At 50.4% G+C, this 13550-nt stretch overlaps 2 protein-coding genes and 1 long non-coding RNA gene across 6 annotated transcripts in view; 2 read left to right on the top strand and 1 right to left on the bottom strand.

Moving 5' to 3' along the window:
* The window catches only part of Cfap99 (cilia and flagella associated protein 99), a 44124-nt gene extending 37562 nt beyond the window's left edge, over positions 1-6562 (top strand). The window contains exons 12-16 of the mRNA XM_059275709.1: positions 1303-1444; positions 1659-1810; positions 3477-3682; positions 5055-5217; positions 5345-6562. Coding sequence (XP_059131692.1) covers positions 1303-1444; positions 1659-1810; positions 3477-3682; positions 5055-5217; positions 5345-5461 — 780 coding nt within the window. The 3' untranslated portion in view covers positions 5462-6562. The remainder of the gene's footprint in view (positions 1-1302; positions 1445-1658; positions 1811-3476; positions 3683-5054; positions 5218-5344) is intronic.
* Positions 1-13276, bottom strand: LOC131921070 (uncharacterized). The gene is made up of 3 exons (XR_009381833.1): positions 12555-13276; positions 3302-3536; positions 1-501 (listed from the first exon to the last, which is right to left on the bottom strand). It is a non-coding gene; the product is annotated as an uncharacterized LOC131921070 (long non-coding RNA).
* Positions 12179-13550, top strand: part of Rnf4 (ring finger protein 4) — a 21038-nt gene continuing 19666 nt past the window's right edge. Inside the window, exon 1 of one of the 4 annotated variants that reach the window (XM_059275713.1) lies at positions 12179-12311. The gene's annotated coding sequence lies outside the window, so the exon portion shown is untranslated. The other 3 variants (XM_059275714.1, XM_059275711.1, XM_059275710.1) reach the window with 3 other exon arrangements.

The raw sequence follows: 13550 nt of genomic DNA on the forward strand, positions 1-13550 counted from the left end.
TGAAGGCAAAGCTGCCATGTTTTTGTCCTGCCTTTAGCTGTCAGACATCTGCAGCCCATGTGAAGTCAGTGCATTTAGCAAAAGCAACCTCTGAGTTCTTATTTGCATGGCTTGTTCCCAAGATGGTACCTTTTCTGCAGAGCTGTGTCATCTTTCAGATTCTCTGTGGTAAGGGTTGCTGCCTGACCATGAGTTGGCTTTTCCTTATTTCCATCAGGAAGCTCTCAGCTATGTACTTACCATGGGCCTGGCCCTCTATCTCTTGGTCCCAGATGATGTAAACCAGGCCTGGGATCCCTGTAACTCTGCTTAGGGCAGAGGCTCACAGTGCAGGAACAGGCATCTTTCTTTGTTTTTTTCTTGCTTACTTACTTGAGACAGGCATGGTCGCTGGTTACACCCCTGTCACTTAGCACTCAGGAGGCAGAGGCAGGTGGATCTCTGAATTTGAGGCCAGCCTAGTCTCAAGTTCCAGAACAGCCAGGGCTACACAGAGAAACCCTGTCTCAAAAAAAAAAAAAAAAAAAAAAAATTAAAAACAACTTTGGAAGCCTAGCATGTGGGCAAATGCCTATAATCCCAGCACTCAGGAGGAAAGGGCAGGACGATTGTGAGTTTGATGTCAGCCTGGGCTACACAGTGAGTTTGAGGCAAGCTTGGGCTACCAAAAATAAAAAAATGGAGTGTGTTGGGACACATCTTTAATTTTAGCACTCCTATGCAGAACTAGGAAGATCAGGAGTTCAAGGTCATCCCATGTGACATAGCAAGTTCCAGACCAGACTAGGCTATATGAGACTCTGTCTCAAAACAAAACACTGTGCCCCCAACTGCCGCCCTCCCCCGCAATTTCTTTTGGTTCTGGAAATCAAATCCAGGCACTTGCTTTTTTTTTTTTTTTTTTTTTTGGCCTCTGCCTCCTATGTGCTGGATTAAAGGCATGTGCTACCACCTCCCAGCAGGCATTTGCATATCTTAACCACATGTGCTTCTTACTGGCCCCTCCCCACCAGTTTCCTCCATTGTGAGCATCCCTTCATCAGGTTCTAAGCTGCTACAACAAAATACTGGAAACTCAACCCCAGGACATCCCTGGGAAGAAGGAAGGAGGACACGAGGTGGAACGTTCCCAGTAGGCCCAACTTGAGGGGGACTAGGTTTTTCAGGAACTGATGGCCCTGGGATGGACCCAGGCCAGGGATGGCTGGGTGCCCCACAAACTTCTGATATAGGCTGGGACAGGATTAAAGGGGGACCCAGCCCAACTCAGTTCTCAGTGTTTTGGGTCCTCTGTCTGAGCAGACAGCTGAGCTAATGCTGCAGTGTGCTGAGAGGCGCCTCCAAGAGGAGAAGGCCATGAAAGAGCTGGTGGGGCAGATCATTGAAGCCCAGAAGAATGTCAAGGTGGCCCAGATGAAGCTTGTGAAGGGCCGGCAGCAGATAGGTACCGAAGGGAGTCAGGTGCCCTGAGGGCCTGCCCCATTCCCTTACATCCTTCTCAAAGCTACTGTGGTCAGTGAGGGATGGTGCCCCTGGAGGGTGGGCTAGGACTGAGCAGGGGCCAAGGTCTGAAGAAGACACTCCCGGGGGACACAGCTCCTGCTCATTGCCTGCCAGACCATTCACTGTCCTCATCAGCACCCCACTTGGTTCCCAAGTTCAGGAGGTGATAGAAGAGAGCCGGGAGCTGCTGCAGCGTAGCATGGAGGCAGCCAAAGAGGAGCAGAGACGGCGCTGTGAGCTTACCGCCCAGCTGCGAGCACTGGAAACACAGCCCACACGCAAGGGCAAGCTGGTGGACCTGACCCAGGTGAGACTGTGGCCCCTGGAAGCTTCAACGTCAGGGTACCTCCTTGTGTGGTACAGCATGTACAGAATTCTCCTCAAGGTCAGTCTTGTCCTATCCACAATCCTCTCATTACTTGGGTACCACCAGCTGCGGATGGATTCAGCTCAAGGTATGTGCTACAGCAAGACAGTGAGTTTCCCCTGTGACCTTTCCACTAACCTTGATACGGTACCAACCACAGACCAAAGAAACAATTCCACCCTAATCTAAACTAGTGAGCCAGTGATTTTATTGAGGCTACATATAGGAGCATGGGGGAGGGCTACTTATGGAGGCATAGATGACTCAAAGGTGAGCTTACTATAAAAGTTCACCCCAGTTGCAAGGGACTCCTCAGAAAAGCTGTACCTCAGGAGATCCCTGCACAATTTGCAGGCAGCTCAGTCTGCTGTTGTGTGAGACCCTTTTCCTGAGTAGATGCAACACACATCTACTTACCATGGGAAGGGAACCCAGGACAGACCAAAGTCCAGCTTGGTAAACCAGTGGATTTTTACTGGGGCCCCAACAGCAGTGCGAGCAAGGCTAACTTACAGGTACAGGATGCCTCAGAAGCAGTTGCGTCACTGAAAAGCCTACCCCAACACAAACGACAGCTCATGAAAACTGGATCCCAAGAGCTCTCTGCACAATCTGCAGGCAGCTTGACAGGCCTTAGAATCTCCTCTGACAACCCTACTGGTCAGAGTCTCTTTTCCAGTGGTTGTCTACTCATTTTATAAAGCTGGGAGAGGACCTTGAGTCTCCTGAGCCTTAATCCCCACCCACCCTCCTAAACTGGATGGTTGCCGCCTTTGGAGGAAATTGCTATTCAGCACTTGTCCGCAAGTTTTCTCTTTCCAACAACTGTCATTGCTATGCAATCATGGCCACCAAGGCCTTGTGAATCCTGTAACTTTCTGAGCTTTCTGAGCCTTGTAAGTTTCCTTTGTCTTCTGAGTCCTAGGAGCCTCCCTTTTTTTTTTTTTTTGGTTTCTCTGTGTAGCTTTGTGCCTTTCCTGGAACTCACTCTGTAGCCCAGGCTGGCCTCGAACTCACAGAGATCCGCCTGGCTCTGCCTCCCGAGTGCTGGGATTAAAGGCGTGCGCCACCACCGCCCGGCAGGAGCCTCCCTCTTATCTGCAGGATATCTGCAGGATATGGAATGTTTTTATTTGGAGGAAAAAGCTACCCATCAGAGCAGGATCTCTGATGGGGAGAGAGCTAAACTGCATGAAAAGAGCCATTTGGGGAGCTGCATGTTGAAGGGTGAGGTCCCTGGACTCTCCAGACCCAAGACAGAAAGGGGAGTAAGAGGCACCCAAGTGTATAAAAATCCAGAGCCAGAGAAAGCCAAGGCCTAAGGGGGAGCAGGGAAGTATCCTGTATGAGAAAGCAGAGGAGAGCCAGGTTCACAGGAGCAAGGGGGCAGGCAGGACTGGGAAAGTTTTGCAGTTGACTGCTAGGTCTCACCTAGCCCCAGGGTGAGGGGCATCTAGCTGAGAAGTTCAGCTTCACTGTAGGGTTCCAGGCTGGAGCTGCTGATGGGGGTTACACAGGCAGACTGAAGCAGAGGAAAGGTCTTCTTGGTTGAGGGGCACCTGGCTTTACAGCTGCAAGCTTAAGGTCTTCCCTTGTTCTTTGGAAGATCCCAGGATATGGTCTGGAAGGCGAGATGTCTGTTGTGGAACTTCGAGAAAGGCTGGCCCTGCTCAAAGAGACCCAGAAACGAGAGCAGGAGGAAAAGCGGGATCAAATCATTCAGGGCAAGCGAGTCAAAAGTCAAAAGCTACAGAACACAATGGAGCAAATCTCACTGTGCCGCACAGCCATGGGCAGAACTGCAGCCTTGAGGTGAGTACCATGGTTCCGAGGAAGTCACCTCCATGTGTGGAAGGAGCGCAAGCCTGCTCTGCACCTTCCTCCGTGGGTACCCTTGCCACACCAGCAGCTCCTGCCAGGCTATCCTCTACAGTAATTCTGACCATTTTTAGTTCATGGGAGAATTATCAGTTCTGTGGCAATGGCTGTGATGCCCATGACACACACCATGCAATGCACCAATATCCCGAGGACCTTTGTGCCATATGTGCTTCCCCCAGCTAGCTAGCTGTTTATCAGTCTTCAAAGCCATTTAGGAATAGTTGCAGACAACATATACTTCACCCCTGAGCACTGTAGTGTGTATTTTCTTTAATAAAAAAAATGCTGCCCTACCTAAACCACACCACCAGGACACAACTAGCAAAAGTCACCAAAATTCTCAACATCAATTAAATGTCTGTCTGCATCCACACTTCTCCAAGTGTCTCAGGACTGCTAAGACTTTTTAAACACTGTCGGCTGTTGTTCTTTGTAAGCCAGTAGCTAGGTCACACATAGTTGTGTGTGCATATATGCACACACCTTTTATTTGTTTGAGAACATCTTTATCCAGGTCAGTGTCCAGTGACAGTCAGGTTGGTCACGTGGTCACAACTGCCCCAGGGGAGGTGGTAACTAGGCCTATTACAATGGAACACACTGGTCTCTAGAGAAAATACCTTCATGTGACTGGGGGAAGGGTGGACAGAGGAAAGACCCGAATTCATTGCCAGTGGAAGAGAGTACATCACTCTTGGTCATCTGAGCAACTGCTGCCCTGGCTGCAATTCAGAGGAAAGGACTAGCTGGCCACAGTTACAGAGTGACACACATCTCAGGAAACCCATCACTTCCCAGCTGCTGGCCCCCTCCTCGAAGACCCCAAATGTACCAGTTGATGTTGGAGTGCCTCTCAAGATTCAACTCTGGTAACAATGTTCTTGGACCCCGACCCCCATTCCTGCAGCCAGCCTCTACTGCAGGAATTTAGTGAGAGAATTTTTGTAGGGGAACAGGGCCAGGACAGTTGGGTAAGGAGCATGTGTTCATGCCCCATGCTGTGACGTATATACTCTAATCAAAGCTGCAGGCAGCAAGACCTGCAACTGGACAGAGAAAGGGGCCCATATTAAGAAGGGGCTGTGCAGAAATGGTGTCACCTGGGGACCATGAGAATGCCAAAAGCAGTGTGAGGCAAAAGGAGTTTTCGAATTTTCACACCAATACTGTGTTAGAACGCATTTTTTTTTTTAAACTTAAAAAGATTAAAAGGGTAAGTAAGGTAAGGGTGCTGGCAGGATCCAACGAAAACCCTCCTGGGTGTCGCCCAGCCAGCTCCTAAGCCAGTGCTGTCGCGGTCCAGGTGGGAGAAAAAGAAGGCCCAGGCTGGAAGTCCCGGGACACCCTCCCAGGACGAGCGTGTGTTGGAGCTGCGGCGCAGAATGGAGGAGAGGGTAGCTGAGCGCCGTAGGCAGACAGCGAAGCTGCAGGTGTCACCGCCCCGGACCGTGCGCCCCCAGCTGCGGGTGAGCTAGGAGGGCAGTGAGGGCAACCTTTTGGGTCTGAGAGGTAGGGGACTGTTAGGGCATGAGGAAGTTAATGTCTGGGCGCCTGGGCGTGGGACCCAACGCCTCCTCAACCGCCCGCTTGCAGGCTCAGGCGGAGGTGCAGCACTGGCTGGAGCTGGACCAGAGTCGCGAACGCAGGCTGCGGGCAAGGCAAGAGGCTGACCGCGCCTGCGAGCCTACCCGTCACCTGGAGGCCGCCTGATCAGCCCGGCGGCCATGCGCAAACACCGCGCTCGGCCGCTGACCTGGGCCCCCGCTCCTGCCCCTCCAAGAGCAGCTCTTTTCCTGCACTCCAGGCACGAAGCCCAGCCTCTCCCCAGCTCCAGCCTTCTCCTGTATGGTTGCCCCAGAAAAGACGGTGCAGTGGCGCAGGAGAAACGCTAAACAGCTACTCTTGCTCTGGACTGCAACTGGCTACCTACGTTTTTATGTGCTAAACCTAGCTCTTCCCTATGCCCAGCAAGGCTTTTCGTATGGCTGGAAGCCCCACTCTCCAACCGGAGCCAGTAGATATATGCCTGAGAACCCCACAGCAGCATGAGATTGCGAATGAGGCCCGATTCTTGAACACCTGCTATAGACTGGTCCTTGTCATGCCCCATGTTGCTCATCTGAGCAAGCGATCGCTGCACACAGCAACTATTGCCCAGTCCTGTTCTGCTAATGAGGCCACCTGTGTCAAAGAAGTGACCCTGGTCTGAAAGCCAGGGCTCAGAGCTACCTGCAGGTGCCTTTCAGGGCCCTCTCTCCAGCATCATCAAGAGCTTGAATGCAACAAAATCGGAGCCCTTGGGGACACCCCCTCAACAGGGCAAGTAGCACGCAGATCAGAGGTGTTCTCAATTTCTGGCCTTCATGCTGCTCTGTACTGGGGAAAGCTGGACTCTAATAATAGATGTGTGAATGAATGCCTGCGGGTAAAAGTTAGCCTGAAGAATAAAGCTGTATTGTGATGTTTAGTTCATAGGAAGATGGTGGCAAGTCATGGGGAGGGAATAAGCAAGGAGAAACTGCTAGATGGGTAGATGTTCAAGAGAGAGACGCCACCCCCTGGCCATCCTCCTTAGGCCTGCAGAGAAGATGGGCACCTCAGGTGGTGAGGCTGTACCCCAGGGTGCTTTCAGACCAAGAAAGTCTCTTAGCATTGACTGGAGCCCTACGTCAGTATTGAGAACTAACAGAATTCCAAGGCTCTTTACAATCCTGGGTTGGGGGTTGGGGGAGAAAGGAATTCCCATCTCCCTGTTGAATTAGAATTGGGGGCAGATTCAATTTTACTTAAATAAAAATCACGTTTCTGACAGGTTTCGTGTGATTCAAACTCATTTAAAACAGAGGGACTATGCTCGTGATTTCCAGCCAGCCAAAGGCAGAGTGGATTTAGGATGTGCTGGACGTGGGTGCTCTGTCTCCAGGATGCTTAACAGTTGCAGTCTGGACAACAGGGAGATGTCCATTGTCACTGTTCTAGGTTGAAACTGCTCTTGTCGGTCTAGCTCCTGCAGGGGAGCAAGTGTGCATGGCCTGAAGCAAGCAGGGCGGCAAGGCAGTAGGGATGACCTTTGACTTTAGGCTAGCTTCCGGACAGCCCAGCAAACTGGGCGCTACTGGTAATAGTGCTGCCTGGCAGTGAGCAAGCTCCCTCTTCCTTGTCTTGTCTTTCTGGACTGAGTAGCTGATCAGAGACAGCTCAGGAGCACCTGGGTGTTTGCTCCATAAGCCTGAGCCAGAGAGCAGGCTTGAGAGTATTTCTTAGTGATGTGGCAAGTTGATGCTGTATGTGGTAAAACTATGGCCAAATGTTATTCTATATCAATACCCATTGTCTTACAGCTTTCTATCTCTGGTCTTGCTGGGCCTGGTAATTTACTCGTGTAATCTCAGCACTTTGGAGGTAGAGGCAGGGAACAATGAAGAGCCGCGAGACCAGCATGGGCGATGTAGTAGGTAGCAGGCCAGTCTGGCTACACAGCAATACCCGCACTAAAAGGAGGAGAGAGGCAGCAAGATGGCTCGGTCGGTTAAGGAGCTGGCTGTGCAACCCTGGCAACCTCAGATCAAATCTCGGGAACCGTGTGAAGGTGGAAGGAGAGGAACAACTCCCCAGAGTTTTCCTATTATCGTCTACATGTGCTGCATGGCACATGTGACCTCTCCTGACTTACACACTCCCATTAAGAGAAAACACAAACAAACCAGGTAGCTTATGAAAGGGAAAGTATCTGCTCAGAACCCCCCAAGACCAAGTTCTCAGCACAAAGGAGATTTATTTGCCCCAAGGGACAGAGGGCAGGGATAAGAGACACAGACAGGAGACAGAGGATAAGGAAGAAGTGGAAGGGAACAAGGGAAAGGGAACAGGGGCATTCATCCCAGGGGGAGGACAAAGGACTGTCTGGATAGAGAGGAGACAGATGTGACACACAGGAAAATGGCAGTTTATAAAGGTACAAGGGGAAACCTTGCATTAGGAAGAGGTTTAATTTTAACTCAGTTAACTAGGTGAGCCAAAGGGGGCTTTTGATTGCTGGACTTGAATACTTTGATAGCTGGACCTCAGTAGTCAGCCTCAGGAGGAGGAAGTGGCCAAATAAGGGAATAGACTTTGGTGGCTAGCTTTAGGAATGTAATCTAATGGTTTTTATCAAGGCAGAGGGAATGGGGAGAAGGGCAAGGCCTGCCAGAGCCATGTTCACCACGCTCAAGCTGGCCAGAGTTCCTTCAGTTTATCCCCTCAGCATCTGAACCATGCCTGGCCTCATAACTTTCTTTGTCCAGTACCTACAGAAGTGGCAGTGTGCCAGCTGAAGAGTCAGTCATCAAGTGGCCTCATGTGAACATGATCAGGGTGGCCTGCTGTAGCTAGAGTTTTCCTGCCTGATCCACGATCAGGGCAAATCTCTCTCACCTGCTAGTCCCACAGCCACTCAGACCCGACCAAGTAAACACAGAGACTTATATTGGTTACAAACTGTATGGCATGGCTGTGGCAGGCTTCTTGCTAACTGTTCTTAAGCTTAAATTAGTCCATTTCCATTCATCTATACCTTGCCACATGGCTCGTGGCTTACCGGCATCTTCACATGCTGTTTGTCATCTTGGCGGCTGGCAGTGTCTCTCTGACTCAGCCTTCCACTTCCCAGCTTTATTCTCCTCCTTGTCCCACCTACACTTACTGCCTAGCCAATGGCCAATCAGTGTTTTATTTATTGACTAATTAGCAACACATTTGCCATACAGAACATCCCACAGCAGCCTGCTGAGATGACTCCATGTAGAGGAGTGCCAGTTGTCCCTGACAGGCTATTCTAGAGCATCCTGCAACCAACAGATTGCAGCAGTAGTGACAGCCAGAGCAGCACCTTGCTCCTCTTATAGATTTATGAATAACAATAAACACAGCCTGTTTAAGGTATGCAGATTTGAGATATTTGGGATAATTTGTTCAAAAGTAAAACCTAAATGATGCACTTTCCAGCCAGGGCCTTCATATTGGAGACCCCTGCCTTCCATTCCCTATATGGATCTTTTAACAAAGGTGGCGGGCCAGCCAGAGAACTAGCTATGGCCCACAAGGTGCCATGAGTGCTCTTTCTGGACCTTTCTTGATGACAACTCTTCTGGAGATGACCTGCCTACATACAGAAGAATTTTTTTTTTGGGGGGGCAGGTTTTCGAGACAGAGTTTCTCTGTGTAGCTTTGCGCCTTTCCCGGAACTCACTCTGTAGCCCAGGCTGGCCTCAAACTCACAGAGATCCGCCTGGCTCTGCCTCCCAAATGCTGGAATTAAAGGCGTGTGCCACCACCGCCCAGCTCAGAAGAATCTTCCTAACAGGGCAAGGACAGATAAGTCACTCTGAAGCTGGTGTGAGGCCTAAGGAAATCATATTCTCCTGGCTCCCATGTGTGAACCTATTGGAGCACTGATATGTCGGTTTTTCTCTCCAAGTTGATGTTTAAAGCAGTATTTGTGAGGCAGGAAGTTAGTTCACTGACAAACGGTGTTCCAAGAAAACTTGAGGGAAATTTCTGAGCATGAAATTGCTGTTTGTGGTTGACTTTTACTACTACATCTTCAGCATATTAAATTTACAAAAAGCCAGGTATAGTGGCACACACTGTAATCTCAACATTTGGGTGGGTAAGTTTTAATCTAGCCTGTGCTACATAGTGAGTTTCATGTCAGCCTGAACTAGAGAGAGAGAGAGAGAGACTCTGTCTCAAAACCAAACAAGAGGCTGGCAGATGACCCAGGAGGTAGAGGTGCTTACCACTAAGCCTGGTGACTTGAGTTCGATCCTTAGGGTCCTTTCACACAGTGAAAGGAGAGAACTGGCTCACACAAGTTGTCCTCTGACTGCCACATGTACACACACAATAAATAAATATGATAAAACTTAAAAAATAAATAAAGCCAGATGATGTGGCATATACCTTTAATCCCAGCACTCCAGAGGCAGAGCCAGACGGATCTCTGTGAGTTCGAGGCCAGCCTGGGCTACAGAGTTAGTTCCAGGACAGCCAGGGCTACACAGAGAAACCCTGTCTTGAAAAAACCAAAAAAAAAAGTTTGTTCTGTGCAGGTTAAGGTTTCTGTTTGTAGTTAAAGAATAATTTCCTGTTTGTTCTTTGTTAAATCCTTGTGAGCTAAAGTTTCTATTTGTAATTAAGAATAAGTTCCTGCTGGGCGGTGGTGGCACACACCTTTAATTCCAACACTCGAGAGGCAGAGCCAGGCGGATCTCTGTGAGTTCGAGGCCAGCCTGGGCTACAGAGTGAGTTCCAGGAAAGGCACAAAGCTACACAGAGAAACCCTGTCTCAAAAAACCAAACCAAACCAAAACAAAACAAAAAAAGAATAAGTTCCTGTTTCTTAGATCTGATGTAAACTGCTTACAAGCCCCATTCACGTGATGTATATCCTTACCCCTATTCCTTCCTCTTCATTGTATCTTTCTCTGGTGGTGTCCCTCCCTAGGACATGAGAGATGCTTTCTTGCTGCAGCTTGTAAGCCCAGCCCCTTGCTGCTTACTACATAGGCTAGGCTAGCTAGGGTGATGCTGAAGAGCTCTAACCCTGGTGTTGAGGATGAGGGAGAGCTGAGGGGGCTGACCAACCCAGCAACCATCCAGACCCAGAACCAGGGCTATGAGTTGGCCCATCTCATCATCTGCCTCATCTATGATCTGTGGGAGCACGTGAAGGGGCCGGTCCTGCTGACCCAAAGTTGCAGGATCTCCATGACACAGGACAACAGATATCCAAGAGGAGATCCAGTGACAGCCCAGTTACTACGATATAGCAAAAACCAGACCAATAACCCATTGCAATGAACACTTGCAAGTAATGATATAAAGACTAAAGGGTATACTGAGACTCACTGTGTGACTTCAGCTTCCACAACAAGATTTTTCTTTCTTTCTTTTCCCCCCTTTTTAAATTTGTTTTATCCTGGGAGGTGGGGGAGGTTGCAAGGGTAGATAGAGGGAAGATGGGAAGGAGTGGGAAATGAAGGGGATCGAGATGCATGATGTGAAATCCACAAAGAATCAATTAAAAAAAAAGTTAAATTGGAAAACAGCAACAACAAATAGAAACCTTAGCTTGCAAGGACTTAACATAGGACAAGTAGGAACTTTCTTTGTTTTTTTTTTTTGAGACAGGGTTTCTCTGCATAGCTTTGGCTGTCCTGGAACTCACTCTGTAGACCAGGCTGGCTTCAAACTCACAGAGATCTGTCTGCTTCTGCCTCCCGAGTAATGGGATTAAAGGTGTGTGCCACCACCACCAGGCAGGAACTTATTCTTAACTGTCTTATGCAAACACCCCTTAACCTACAGGGTCTATTGTTCCTGTTTTGGTCTCCCATTAACTTGCAAGGTGTATTGTTCCTGTTTTGATCTCCCATGCCTTATTAAGTATTCAAAATTAGAAATGCCTATATTTCTCTTAAACTTGTAAATTCACTTTATTCCAGTTTGTTATAACTGTTATGTTGGAAAAATATGCTCAAAACATCCAAACACACATTTTACACTGGAGTCAGATTTATGTCTGATAGACATAAACTCCCTTGTAATTACATAAAATGTCAGATTGTAATAGCACAAACATTCGGTTTTGATCTGCGATCTGCTTTGTCATTCTCATATGTGAATCAACCTTCCAGATTGATTACACCCTACAGAAGCAACTCAACTACATTTAAGACAATCTTCATATAGCCTGAGGGTCTCCACCCATCTGTTTTCTAGTTGCTATTTATCTATCGATCCATCGATCCGTTTTCTAGTTGCTAAACCCGTGCTACAACCTAGCTCAGGGACAGGTGCTCAAGAAAAACAGCATTGTTTTTCTAGTACCATTCTGTTTTGCGGCACTCCAGGAGGGGCCTAGTCTGCACTTGTATTATCTGTTAGCCCTCACATTCTTTCTCAGAAGTAGGTAAAATGGATCCCTGGTACCAGCTGTGAACGTGCTGAGACTTGCCTAAAATCATGGTGCTGGTTTTCAGAATCAGGTAGAAGGGACTCTGTAACATGAGATGTCCTAAGACCCAAGAATTCCAGACCCTGGCCTTTCCCGAGGCCGGTTCTTCTCAGGCCTTTCTTCTGTAGGACAGTCCAGTCCCAGTGCGTACTTGACATTTGTGTTCTCTGCCGAGTTCTGCCTTCCTCACCCCTCCTCGCCTCTGCTCCTGACACACTGGGCAGCTAGCCTGCAGTTTCCTGGGCACGCACACCTCTCCTTTCCCCCAGCTTTGGCACACAAAATGTCTAGCTGGATGTTCTCTTCCCGCCTAGTCCTCAAATTTCCTCCAGTTAGGCCTCCAGGATGTCTAGGCTGAACACCGCCCCCCGCCTCCCGCCGGGCTCCCGCCGGGACCAATGGAAAGAGTCCGGGGAGCCGACACGCCCACTCTGAGCTTGGCATTTGGGGTGCGGATCCCGGCGGCGTTGCCTGTGGATCACCAGAAAATTGGGGCCTTGGGCCAGTTTCCCGTAGGTCTCGCCAACGACCGAGGAAACTGAGATGGGCATGGAACGACTGGTGAGGATTACTGTTTAATGTTAGCCGCAGCCAAAAGGCCGCTTGTAAACCAAATCAGAAGCCAAGGGTCGGTCTCAAGAGCCAGCAGACAAGCTGGCGCGGCCGCCCAGCAACGACTCCGCCAAGTTCTCGCGGGAGGAGCGTGACTGGCGGTGCTCTCGCGAGAAGTAGAACTCTGGCACGCAAGTGGGGGCGTGGCCGGAAGAGGGTGCATTTCAAAGTGGTAATAGATGGTTTTCTTACCCAATAGCATTGCGAACGAGACTCCTAAACCGGTAAAGCACGGGATTATGGGCGGCGGAGGCCAATGGGGACTGTGAAGGGCGGGCCGGGGGCCGGCCGAGCGGAAGTGGGTCTCGGTGAGGCGGTGGAGTCCTGCTTGAGCGGGTCTCCTCGGCGGCTGCTGGAGGAGGCACGTCCTTGCTCGAGCGCGTTGGCTGTGGCGTCTGCCTGATCACACCAGCTCCAAGTAAGACTAGGCTTCGCCGGATGGAGGCGGGAAGTCAGGGCAGTGCGGGCGGCTTCTCGACCTGCAGCGGAGTTGGTGCCCGCCAGTCGCGGCTCGTTCGGGCAGCCCGGAACCGCGCCTCTCGGGGTCGGGCCCGCTCAGCCTACTCGGCCCCAGAGAGCGCGCGGATGTCGGAGCCCGGCGCCGCATTCGCGTCGGAAATAGGGAAGTCTCTATCTGGGGCGCCGCTCGCCCACCCGCGGCCTGGCTGACCGGACCTCTTTTGCAAACCAGGAAACTAAGGTTGAAGGAGGGGAAGAAGGCGTCCAAGGTCACTTTTTTGGCTGGGCGGGCCGATTGGAGAGGACCTGAGCAAGGTTTTTGTTCACCGCTGACGACGCAGCCATTGTGTGTTGTCGCCGCCGCCCCGCCTTCTTGGGGCCTGCGAGTTTGCTAGGGCCCTCAAGCCGCGTGGCGGGCCCTGTCTAAGCTGGGAGAGTGTTGTGGACGCTTGCGGGCCTCGGAACTGGATGGGGTTTGGGCTTCCAGGAGCCGCGTTCTGCCCTACCTATGGTTGGTGAAGCGTGCGATTGAGATTTGTCCCAGCCCTGCACCCTCTAGGGTCCCTCCCTCCTTGGTACATCTGTACACAGGAATAGGAAACTCAACCTGATCCTTAATCCTTAAACACTTGCAGTGGACGCCATTGTCTACCTTTTGACTCGAGAGGGACGAGTCCAGATATGGGCGTTTCTCCTTTTGTTTTTTACTTGTCTATGCCTGTGGGCGCT

Source organism: Peromyscus eremicus, chromosome 10, assembly GCF_949786415.1.
Source record: "Peromyscus eremicus chromosome 10, PerEre_H2_v1, whole genome shotgun sequence".
NCBI classification, from domain to species: domain Eukaryota; kingdom Metazoa; phylum Chordata; class Mammalia; order Rodentia; family Cricetidae; genus Peromyscus; species Peromyscus eremicus.